The 12,695-nt window shown below is 35.8% G+C and overlaps 1 protein-coding gene across 1 annotated transcript in view; it reads right to left on the bottom strand.

The window, feature by feature from the left end:
- LOC150096810 (CD109 antigen-like) overlaps window positions 1-12,695 on the bottom strand; it is a 325,733-nt gene that overhangs the window by 261,937 nt on the left and 51,101 nt on the right. Inside the window, exon 3 of the mRNA XM_090408083.1 lies at window positions 8,714-8,882. Within this exon, the coding sequence (XP_090264209.1) occupies window positions 8,714-8,882 (169 nt within the window). The remainder of the gene's footprint in view (window positions 1-8,713; window positions 8,883-12,695) is intronic.

The following is a 12,695-nucleotide window of genomic DNA, read 5'->3' as shown; positions in this document are numbered from 1 at the left end:
ATGAGAGGAATCTTATCATGAGCTTTTTTCAACTGAAAGCGAGTTAGCCAATCTCATATGGAGGTAGCAAGATTTTTTCGTCCCGCATACAGGCAAATGGGCCATGAGAATAGATGCAATTTACAGACAAAAAAATACTGTTGGTGGATGGCATTGATGGTAGTGGTGTTGTTGTTTTGTGTAGTAGGAAAATTAAGTAGCAGGAGAGATGGTGAGATGTATATAGTGGTGTCCCCGCCCATGATGAGTCCTTGCACTGCCTGGAGATGTCAAGTTGTTGTTTATAACAGTAAGTTTGACAAAGTTAATATATTAACTTTGCCGAATGAATCTGAACAAAATTAATCTGAATAAACTGTTTCTATATGCAAATGAGAACAAATGGCCTTGATCAGTCCAACTATGGGCTATTGAGCACAAATCTAGTTACTTGTTTTTAAGGTAATGAAGATATTTATGGAGAGGATTCAGAGAAGAGTAATTAAGGTGGTAACTGGTCTCTGGAATATTGGATAGGAAAGGATGACAGACAGAGAAAGACATGATTTGCAGAGTCTAGTGGATAAGAGGAGGAAGAATCTTTACACGATTGAGGCATATAAGGTGGTGGGAGTTTTGTACCACATTATTGCAAAAGATATTTTTCAAAGACTGGAAGCGACATGAGAATAACAATACGCCATTCCTTCTAGATGTGGACTGGATTGTCCAGGCAATTTTTGGAAGGAATTTTTATCTGTATAAGGAGGATATAAGTAAAGACGTGAGTAGCAAGTGTTTTGTTTAGATAGTAGTGAGTAAGTAGAATGCACTGCCAATGTGTGTGGCAGTAAGCATGGAAAAACAAGTTTAAGATATGGTGTACATTTTATTTGATAAGGACTTCTCAAGATGAGTCTTTGACTTTCCAGAGGACTGTGGATAATAATAATAATATTATTATTATATCATTATTATATTATTATTATATCAAGGGGTGATTAAGGTCAAAGCTGTATAACTGAGAGGAGAACCTCCACATAGCCGGAGAACTGACCAGGGCTTCTGACCTAATATCCAATCCTCACCGTCTCGTTGTGCACCATGTTGGGTATCTACCTGGATACTGAACAAACGAGGATGGGCTGGTAATTTGGGATTTAGCCGACCAAATTGTATTCTTACTGGTTAAACCAAAATACAAAATGATGGTACAATATGACAAAATTTCATGTCGGCTGGGGTGTTGCCCAGTTAAACAAGGCCCCCGTTGTTTTCGCCAGGGAACCAATGCAAACAGCGAAAAGTCAGCTACTGGAACAAATCTGAAAACACACCCCAACTCAACATCACCAGAGTTAAAGATTGGTACTATCAACATAATAGGGGTGACTGAAACAAAAAAGACAAAAACTGGTGAAATCTTTCTGAGCAATAAATACAAAATGTTATATTCAGGCAATGACAATCAAGAAAAAAGAGTAGCCATTGTATTCAACACTAAATATGAGGCTAATCTTCTTGAATGGCAGGCATTCTCAAGTAGAGTAATGTGGACAAATATGAGAATGGGGAACTGGACAATGAGACTTATTTGTGCCTATGGTCCCACAGAAGGTTCTACTAAGGTAGAAGTGGAGGAATTTTTTGAAGCTTTAGAAAAAGCAACTGACACAATGAAAAAGGAAAAGTTGGTCCTTGTTGGGGATCTAAATAGCAGAGTAGGAAATGATTGTCAGTCATACAAAAATATTTGGGGAAATTTGGAGAAAAGAGCAAAGCTAATAATAATGGCAAATATCTGTTGGATTTCTGCTCAGGACATGGACTGGTTATTACTAACACCATGTTCCAACATAAAAATGTGCACAAATTCACATGGAGAGAGAGGAGGCAAGGAATAAGAAAAGTCTCATTGACTATGTTATTGTTGATCGTGATGTTTTCTCCCTGGTGCAGGACACCAGAGTGTACAGAGGATTTGAAATCGGAAGTGATCACTATTTAGTCTTGAGCAGGATAAAATTGAATTTCATATCGAAAAGAATAAAATGTAAGAAAGTTTTAAAGCGAATAAAAGTTGAGCAGCTCTCAGATGTGAACTGTAGACTAAAATACACAAAAATTATTGAAGAAAAACTGAAAGAGTTTGAGAACAGGAACCAAACCTTGGAGATTCAGTGGCAAGCCTTGAAGAAAACCCTGATTGATTCAGCTAGAGAGGCATGCGGTGAAGTCATCTGCAAGGATAGAAAAATTAGAACTCCATGGTGGACACAGGAAGTTAAAGAGGCAGTGAAGGAAAAGAAGAAAGCATATCAAAAGTTCCTGGCATATAAGTCAGCTTGTGCTCTTAGAGACAAATGTAAAAAAGCTAAACACTGTAAAACTAGCTACACAAAAGTCATGGGAGGACTTTGGCAAGAACACAGAAAATAAATATCAAGAAGGTGGCAAAATATTCTTGAGGTTGTTGAAGAAGCTTAGGAATGGAGGAAAGAGTGCTGTAAAATGAATTAGGGATGATAAAGGTGACATGAAAACAGGGAAAACGATATCCTTGAAGTATGGAGTAATTACTTTGAAAAACTGCTAAATGAAACAAGCAGTGATGACAGCACGTTCGTAAAAAACACTGAGCAGGCATGCAGTCAGGAATACATATCCATACTTGAAGTAGAAAAAGCCATCAAATGCTTGAAATATGGAAAGGCAGCAGGAATAGAGATATTTGACCAGAAATGCTGAAGTATAGTGGTATAAAAGTCTTACAGTGGCTGCCCTGCATAGTTCAGAATGCCTGGACAGAGGAATGAATTCACGATGATTGGAGTAGAGCTCTCATAGTACCCATATATAAAAAGGGAAATAAAACTGAATGTGAGAATTACAGAGGTATTTCCCTACTGAGTGTTCCTGGTAAGATAAATACAAGTATACTTGAGAAACGGTTGAGAAGAATTGTGGAAGAAAAGTTTGGTGAAGAACAAGCTGGATTCAGATCAAATAGAGGCTGTCAGGATCAGATCTTCACTTTACGACAAATAGTGAAGAAATCATGGGAATATAACAAAGATCTGTATTTAAGTTTTGTCGATTTGGAAAAGGCATATGACAAGGTGGGTGCCAAGAGAGAAGCTATTCAATATGCTACAGTTATATAGTGTCAATGGGGCATTATATCAAGCAATACTTAGTCTTTATTTGAGTTGTAAGTCAGCAGTGAGAATTTAAGGAAGTACAGGAAGATGGTTAATGTTAAATCTGGTGTGAAACAAGGATGTACATTATCCCCTCTGTTATTCATTATCTATATGGATTACATTATGAAGGAAAGTGGTATTGAACATGATATCAAAATTGGAGATGTTAATGTCAGCCCTTGGCTTTATGCAGATGATGTTATACTTCTAAATAAATCCGCTATAAGTCTGCAAGATTCTCTGACTAAATTGAATAACTGTTGTAATAGATATGGTATGAAGGATAGCAATAAAAAGACAAAGACAATGAAAATAGGCAGAATCATTGAAAATGTCAACTGTGTTGTGAATGGAGAACCTGTGGAACAGGTAAAACATTTCAGCTACTTAGGCACGATTTTTACTGAAGATGGTAAATTAAATATAGAAACAGACAACAGAATCAGCAAAGCTGGTATAGTGGGAAGTCAGTTGAATAAATTCATATGGAATAAGAGAGAAATTAGTTGGAACACTAAATTAGCTGTATCAGTGTTCAAACCAGTTTTAACTTATGGATCTGAGAGCTGGTTCAGAAGTAAAACACTTGACCAAAGACTAGAGACCGCAGATATGAGAGTCCTGAGAAAGATTATAGGCGTGAACAGATGGCATCAATGCTAATATCATATTAAAAAAGAGGATATTAGGAAAGAACTTGACATTGTCAACATCCAAGAATGCGTTAGTAGAGTTAATCTCAGGTGGTATGGTCACTTAAACAGAATGGGCGAAGAAAGATTAGTGAAACACGTGTTCTCTGCCAGGTTGGCAGGAAAACGACCCAGAGGAAGACCAAGATATAGGTGGTGGATTGATACGGTACAAAGTGCCTTAGATGATAGAAATATAAGATCTGAGAATGTTGGAGTGTTGACAAGTAACAGACTGATTTAGAGGAAAATTGTAGATAGGAAGTTAGTAATGATATAAATTTTTCATGTAGTACTATCATATCCTGTACACCCCTTGAGGGTACATGGTAGGAATTTGACGATGATGATGATTATATCATTATACAGGCTCCTGGAATTAAGAACTCATTAAGAAAGGACGTATTTCATATTACAAAAATGCCTATTTCAACTCATTTGAACATAGTTCCAAGCCAATACATTAATAAAAGCAGAAGATGCATGTGGGATATAAGAATAATAATATTATTATAATATCATTATAAAGGCTTCTGCAGGGAATTAAGAATTCACTATGAAAAGACCTTTTTCATATTACACAATGTCTGCATACCTATTATATTTCTCTCCTTGAAAATATTCACTGAAGATGTGTTTATTACATCCAATGATAGTCCATTATTTTACACACTCACCACATGCCATGAAAAGAATCTGGATCTCACATACTTCTTAATCACATCCTGACTCAGTTTCTGGAGATGACTCTGAATTCTCCCCGCCTATCAACAGTTGTAAACTCTCACTTTTTTGTAATACTGCAAGATTGTAGGAGGGTTGTATGGGATCTCTGAGGATTAATGTTTTCCAAATGTTACAGGTTTAATGGAGTATTGACAGCACTAAGCAAGGAGTTAAAACTATTTTTAATGTTTCCAATATTTTGTGTCAGTCACTAAGAACATCTTAAGGGAGTATAACTAACATTTGTAACACACATGAAAAGGTAACACAATACTAAATGAAACACATGGTCATGATTTTAAAGTCATATCTAGGTGGTGCACCCTCTATGGGTGTTTGTAGGAGGTCTAGGTTGTAAACTGGGATCTCTGAGGATTAATGTTTTTTTGTAGTATCTGTCTATTGGAAAGTGATCATGAGAGATACATTTGGGGGGGGGGATACATTTATTAAGCAGCTAGCCTAAGAGGATAAAATCAAGCACTTTGAAGGTTTCGGGTTCTTCCAAACGTAAGAACAATATTCTAGACAGGTAAATTTTGGATTTATAAAGTGTCAGGAATTGAGCAGAAGAGAAGTAATATTTAGAATGAAAAAAACAACAACACAAAGTTTTTTTGAAGACTGAATAGGCAACAGACAAGATGTTTTTGCATCTTGTCTGTTGCCTAGTCAGAATACCAGATGTGAAAATCAACTAAAGAAGATAAAACTGATCTTGACAGGTAGTCAAAATACAGAATTATCAAACAATGAGGGAGAGTGAAGCATAATCTTGCTTCTGAGAAATAAGATAGGATTGTGTTTTTGTAGCATTGAAGTTCACTCCCACTTAAAAAAAAAAAAAAAAAGAAAAAAAAAAGTGATCAATGTTTAAAGCATTAGTTACAGAAGATTTTAAAGTTTGAATCATTTCAGCACTACAGTACCCTACATTTCATTTCTTCATTCACAAGCTTTAATTTGTTCATTAAAAAGAAGAATAAAGTGTGATGTCATCAGCAAAATTATAAATAAGATTTAATGTTAGTGAGAGGTCACTGATGTATAAGAAGTATGTGATATATAGGTTTCTGTCATGTCTTCTCTCTTCTGTCTATTACTCAATTACTTCAACTTTGAAATGGATAGCATTTCCCTAACTATAGTTGTTAAGTGAGAACATGAAAGATTTCACCTGCAATGCAGAGGGAGAAGAAACAATAGCTAGGAGAAAAAAATGCTCTGACGACTAGTCATGGCCTCCAATAACAAGATGGTAGTGTTCACCAAGTGAGAATATTAGCTACCAACTAGGAGCCCAGATGGCATTTCCTGAGTTATACTTTTAAAATAGTAATACTTGCCTCATGAAAGATCCTCCAGCTGTGGATACTGGCCATAACATAGAAAATTAGGACAGAATTGGCTGAGAGGTTCATCACAAGTCTATTAGTGGAGGCAGTTCCACATATATCCATTCCTTACAAAAGTCTTCATATGGCTGACTACATTTATCTCATCATCAATTTCACTATATACAAGCAGGAAAAAACTGACCAACAGCTTCTAATTAGAATCTTCATCATGAGGCACATATTTTGTCACCTCAGTAGATGCATCAGCAAACTGTTGCCAACACAGCAGCAGCACTAGTCTGCTAGTGTGTCGTGCTAGCAGTAGCATATACACATGTAACTAACCAGCCATAGTTAACTGATTTTTATTAGTGGACTGCAGATGAACTGCACTCCATGGAAAGTGGACAGAATTTCAGTTTTGTGTTTAGGTAATCCTTCCTATATGAAACTTATCAAAATACATTAAGCAGATAAGGCAAAAAATCTGCAACAGTTATTTTTTTTTTATAAACCGTGGAATTGCAGGAAATTTTTTTCACTTGGTTACAAAACATTATATTTGACAAGAAATTACATTCTTGTTTTAATCCTCCTCCATGTGTAAGCAAATAAAGTATCATCATTTCTAGCCTGCTAGAAATATCATGGGAAAGGTACTAACCCAGACCGGTTTCTATATACTACTTGTATATGGAAAATATATGTTTGTGAAAATATATGATTCAACCCAAGTACCTAATTACAATTAGCCTCATTTGCCTTATACAATGGAACTATTACTTCCTTATTTTTACATGTCAGAGCTCTTTGCATTATAACAGAACTTTTCTGAACTGAGTGAACCTTAAAACTTTTGCAGTATGTACCCCCAAACTTCAGTTCTCTGTCAACCAAGATACCCCAGATCCCTTGCCTCCTCTCCCTCTTGAAGCAAAGTTCCTCCAATATGATAAACCTCATTCCACCTTCTCTGGCCAAACAGCATAACTTTAAGCAATAATCAAATAACAAAGCACTAATGTATTCAAATCCTCTCGTAACAAAAACACATCAGAACTTCCTGTGATTACTCTTCCTAATTTAGCATTATCAGCAAACCGAATATCTCCTTTCACACAGTAAACTATATAACTGATATATAAGTTAAACAACAGTGGTTCCAAAACAGAACCCTGTGGTACTCCACTCATGACTTTCTCTTTTTGGGACACTGCACCTCCATACACAACTCGCTGCCACCTATCAGTCAATCACTCCTTTATCAAAGTTTTATCAAAGTACCAAATGACTATTCATCCCCATTCCTGCTTAATTTCAACAGTAGTTTATTATGCAGTACTCGATCAAAGGCTTTTAGCAAAATCCAGATAAATCACAGTGTAAGCATCTCCTCTGTCCAATACACTAGTCACTCTATTATAAAATGTAACCAAGTTACTAAAGTATGACCTCCCCTCCCCTGCTCTCTCTTGAAAGATTTCCATTCTCATCAATCTAGATTTGTATTCTGTCTCTAACATTGTCACCACTACACTTGATATACACAGTGGCCTATAGTTTCACACTACTGACTTGCATTCTCCTTAATGCAGTGGCACTGTTTGTTCTTCTTTCCACTCTTCTAGGATGGTTCTTGTTGAACAACCAAGCCAAGGGCACTGCCAGCTCTTTTGCACATTCTTGTAGTAAATGTGAGGATATTAAGGAAACTGATGTGAATCAACAGCCTCTATATAATATAAGTAAACAGTCATGAAGATATTTCACATACAAACTTTGCTTGCTTATACTTGGGTAAGGATTAAAACAATATAATTTTTTGTCAAATATCACATGCTGGGGAGCAGAATTTTTTTGCTACTATCTTATCTACTATCTCTGGGAAAAACAAAGCTATTGTGTTAATTACTGATTTTATAAATGTTGCAGAGTGTAAGCTTTTGAAATTTCTTATGCACCAATGGGATACAAGTATACACTTGGTGGGGAAACTTTAAAGGAGACAGAGGCGATGAGAGATCTGTAAGTGGTAGTGACAAGGACCTGAACTTTAGGGGACATATTGCACAAGTTGTAAAGTTGTCACATCAGATAATGGCAATGATGTGGGGGACCTTGAAGTGAAGAAATAAAGACTTCATTGTATGAAATTATATGCGGCCTTGATCAGGCCTCATATGGATTACTGTGCACAGATTTGATCACTAGGTTTTCATGGTGATGAGAATATATTAGAAAGGGTCCAGAGAAGATTCACAAAAGTGGTCTTTGGAAATGTGGGACATGAAGATAGATTGAAAGAATGTAAGTCTTGTGAATAGGAGGTGGGGGGGATATGATTAAGGCATATAAGTTAGTGAAGTATTTTTAACATGGAAGAAATTTTTCATAAAATGGGAGAGGAGGAAGGGGGCGGTTAGAACCAGAGGCCATCCCTGGAAATTGTATAAGGAGAGTGTGGGCAGAGGAGTGAGGAAAAAGTTCTTTGCATGGAGAGTGACTGGGGAATGGAATGCATTACCGGAGTGTATTGTGAATGTAGATACATTGAATCAGCTTAAGGCAAGGTTGGATGAACTTTAGGTGTGATAGTGTGTACCTCCCATGATGAGTCTCTGACTCCACAGAGGTCAGATGTTAATAATAATAATGTATTTATATCTTGTGCATGTGTCTGTGTTACAAATACATACATGCAGAAAGCAGAATAAGTGAATAGTGCATTAATATTTAATAACTGCTAGACAAGTAAAATTTTATTAAATAATTGTACCTGTTTGTCCCTGCATATAAATAGGTTGATCAGTCTGAATAAAAATAGTCATAGATCGCTGAGAAAACTCCAGATAAGTTTCATTAAGAAAAGCTGTTCCACCCAATACACCATTAACATTTCCTTCAACCCTAAGTTTATATATTCCAGGAACACTTGTAGGAGGTATCTGAAAGAGTTTATAAGTTACAATATTTTATAATATATTGTAATATATATTATAATATAACAGAATTATACAATTCTAAGTTACACTAGAATTACTAAAATTCCTTTGGATGTACAGAATAAAAATTTTTGCCTTCAAATCTGTTTTAGATGTTTTGAGGATCAAAAATTACATATTATGGCATTGAATCTTGTGTGTACTGAAGGCAATGTGCTGGGAACAGTGAAAGAAATAGAAAAGAAACGGGCTTCTTCTAAGATCTAAGAATGACAGTGGACAGAACTGCATTAATCATCTGCTCAAAAAGTTTAAATTCTGCTTTTTCAAGTACAGTGAAAAGAGTAGAATTTAGCAAAATGAAAACAGTGATTTGCTCTTCACAAGTCACTATCTTGTATAAAATATTATTATTATTTATACAGGTACTCCATAGAGTCAAAAGAATCATTGTGGTAGAACCACACATCTCCTGCACTTATTTACTGTTGGGGAACTCACAACCACCTCTGCAATCCATTCAATTTATTCACCACTCTCCAAGTAAAGAACCTAATCTGAACACCTTTACTAACCACACTCTTAGACAACATCCAAGTGTGACCTCTTGTTTTTCCTCTACTCCCCATATATTGAAAATTTTCTTTTGTATCAGTCTTATAGAATTCCTTTAGTAACATAAGTTTCTATCATATCCCCTCTCCTCTGTATGTCAGCAGATTCTGCAACCTACACACCTTCAATCTATGCTCATAGGAAACGTTCCACAAACCTGTTACTAGCTTGGTCACTTGTTTCTGATTCCTCTCCACCATCTCCCAATCTTCAATAAGTGCAGGCAAGCAAATCTGTGCCCTCTAGTAAACATGTGGCCACATCATAGCCTAATAAAGAGTGATAATAACACCTCTATCTTTACTTGTTAATGAGTTCTTCAACATCCAAGCAATCCTCTGATATAATAATGACAAAGTATATAATTTATATCTCATCTACTTCCTAATGGTAAAAGGTACAGCATATAAAAAATAAGTAATGAGGAACATAATAAAGAATTAAAAATTAGGGCAGCTACTACAGATGTTACAGAAGAGGTATAAAGAGATAAAGGCAAGAGGAATAAAATTTTTCTTAGTAGTGAACAGTTGAATAAGTGACTGAAATTCATTATTGGGAATACACATGACCAACAGGCATGGAATTTCTAAAGATGTTTAACAGAATATTACTGACAAAGCATTTATAACAGACTGGCAATTTGTAAAGGAGACTGACTGCTATCAGCCAACTATATAGGGAAAGCAGTAATTTAGAAAAGAAGGCTGAAAACTGGAGTACTACAGAATTCTGTCTCTCTTGGTTACTATTATTTAACCAGAAATAAGGGAGATGAAATTGTTTCAATGATCGAGTTCATTTGTCCAAAAATTGTTGGAATGAATGAAACATGGTTGAATGAGAATGACATCCCAACAGGTATAGAAATGGAAGAGTACAATGTTTTTCATGATGACAGAAAGGACAAGAAGGGAGAGTGAGTACTACTGGTGACAGCAGGGGAATTATGTCGACATAAGGTAGACATGAAAAAGGGAAATAGTGACAATGGTTTTGAGGTAGTGTGGTATGTGGTGGAAGTTGACAGGAAGAGAGATATTTGGTTGGATGTTGCTATAGGCCAGGGAATGTAGCAAGGAAGAGATGTATAAACATCTTAAGTTAGTGAACAAGGGAAGGGTAATTATTATGGGTGATTATAATTAAGGCAGTATAGATTTAGATGAAGGGATAGCAAAGGAAGGCACAAAAGGATCAAGAATTTTAGATTTCATTATGTCATCAGAGAATGTGACTGTGAGTGGGGTTTTGCACTTACCTCTAGTTTTACACTTCCCTCTTCACCTGGATTGTGGCTAACCACAATCTAGGTAATGAGGAAAGGATATAGATAGAATTGCAAGGATGGTGATTATGAGAAGATTAAGAGACAGCTTGTAGCTATAGCATGGAATGAGGAGTTGAGCAGAAAAGAAATAAATGCTGCTTGACAATTTACAAAGATATACTTAACAGCATTAATGTGTGAATGTATTCTGAATAAGGTAGGTGTCCAATGGATGAATAAGAGGATTAAGCATAAAATCTGACAGAATAAAGTACTTGTGCTGCCTCCAAAATACTTTGGAGGTATTAAGGAGAACGAATCAGTTGGTTAGGACAGCAAAAAGTGCAGTACAAGCAAAAATTTAACAAATCAGGCAAAGAAAAGCCTAGGGAAGTTTTTCATTTATTTATTATTTATATGTGGCAAGTAGAAAGAAGAATGATTATGGCAAGATCATGTTAATGGATGAAAATGGAAGATTGGACATAGTTGAGGTATTCAGTGAGCAGTTCATCATTGTCTCTTAATGTGAAATCAGAAGCTCAAGTGTAGGGAATGAAATGAGCAAAGACATGCTGGTGAATAAGCAAGAGGATAGGAGGAATTATGCAAGCTAAATGTCAATAAGGCAATAAGATTGATGATATATCACCACATGTTTTAAGGGAATGCTCTAGAGAGTTAGCATCCACCTTGGCTTACTTGTTTAACAAGAGTATTGAAAAAACAACACAAGTCCCAAAGGAGTAGAAAGAAGGTAAAATTGTTCTACTTCGTAAAGGTGTTGATAGGCTAAGGCTATAAATTATAGACCAACTGGTATATCTGGAGTTGTAGTTAAAGCACTGGAGAGGTTGTTGAGAGCCAGGATATAATACTAGGTGATAATAGCAGCACAGGTCTGTTAAAACAAGGTCATGTTTTACCAACCTACTTATGTACCATAACAAATGTTATGTCCCTAATGGGCCATCATCAGTGCATTATGTAGCTTGTGATTCAGTGTGCGTGCATGCACGCATGTGTGTTCCTGAGGATGACCTTGATATAAAAGTCGAAACACTGAATTTTATTTTAATCTAATTAAAGTAAGTTCTCTAACATGGTAGTGTATCTTCATAAAGAAAGATAATTCATGAGCAATATGCAAGGAATGGGCAAGAAAGCTGACCAGTATGGCAAGGAAGGCAAAGCAGATTATGAGAGGAGGCTAGCTGAGAAAGCCAAAGAAAATCCTAAAGAATTCTTTTGCTATGTAGCAAGTAAAAGGAAGAATAATAACTATGGAAGGATAACTTTAACAAGTGTTGATGAGAGCAAGATGAGAGAAGCAGACAAATTTACTGAGTGACCCCTTTTTAAAGGCCTATCATCCAAATGAATATATTATTATGACAGATGTATGAGAAAATAATATGGGAAGAACAGAGTTTGATGACTTTGAAGTACTTTGCATAGTTCAGAATCTCCATGCAAATATCACTGTGAGATCAGATGAGATATTAGCTTGTGTATTAAGAGTATGCGAAAAAGAATTGGCTTGCCTCTAATTAGGCTATTTAATTTTTAAGTGTCAGCTCTGATAACGTCTAAATGAAAGGGGTATAAGATAATTCCATTACATTATAGACCAATCAGTATCTTGTGGTGGTAAAGGTATCAGACAAGATGATAAAAAGATGATACTCTGTGTTGGAAGAGAGGGGAGCAGCAGGGTATTGTGAATGGTAGGTCATGCCTTAGTAATTTGCTAACTTTTTATGACAGAGCAATGGCTGTGTTGAATAAAGGAAATGGCTTTATGATGATTCAATGTACAGAACTCTATTTACAAAGTGGATCAAAAAAGAGGTGGGCAATGACAATCTATTAAACCTAACACAAGTGAGGAAATTAATATTCTAGAAAGGTTAATTAATCACTCAGATTTT

The sequence above is a fragment of the Typopeltis vanoorti genome, chromosome 18 (genome assembly GCF_054136105.1).
Source record: "Typopeltis vanoorti isolate ZY-2024b chromosome 18, IOZ_Tvanoo_1.0, whole genome shotgun sequence".
Lineage (NCBI taxonomy): Eukaryota > Metazoa > Arthropoda > Arachnida > Uropygi > Thelyphonidae > Typopeltis > Typopeltis vanoorti.
The sequence above is the reverse complement of the archived record's forward strand: the minus strand, read 5'-3'. Positions and strand labels throughout refer to the sequence as shown.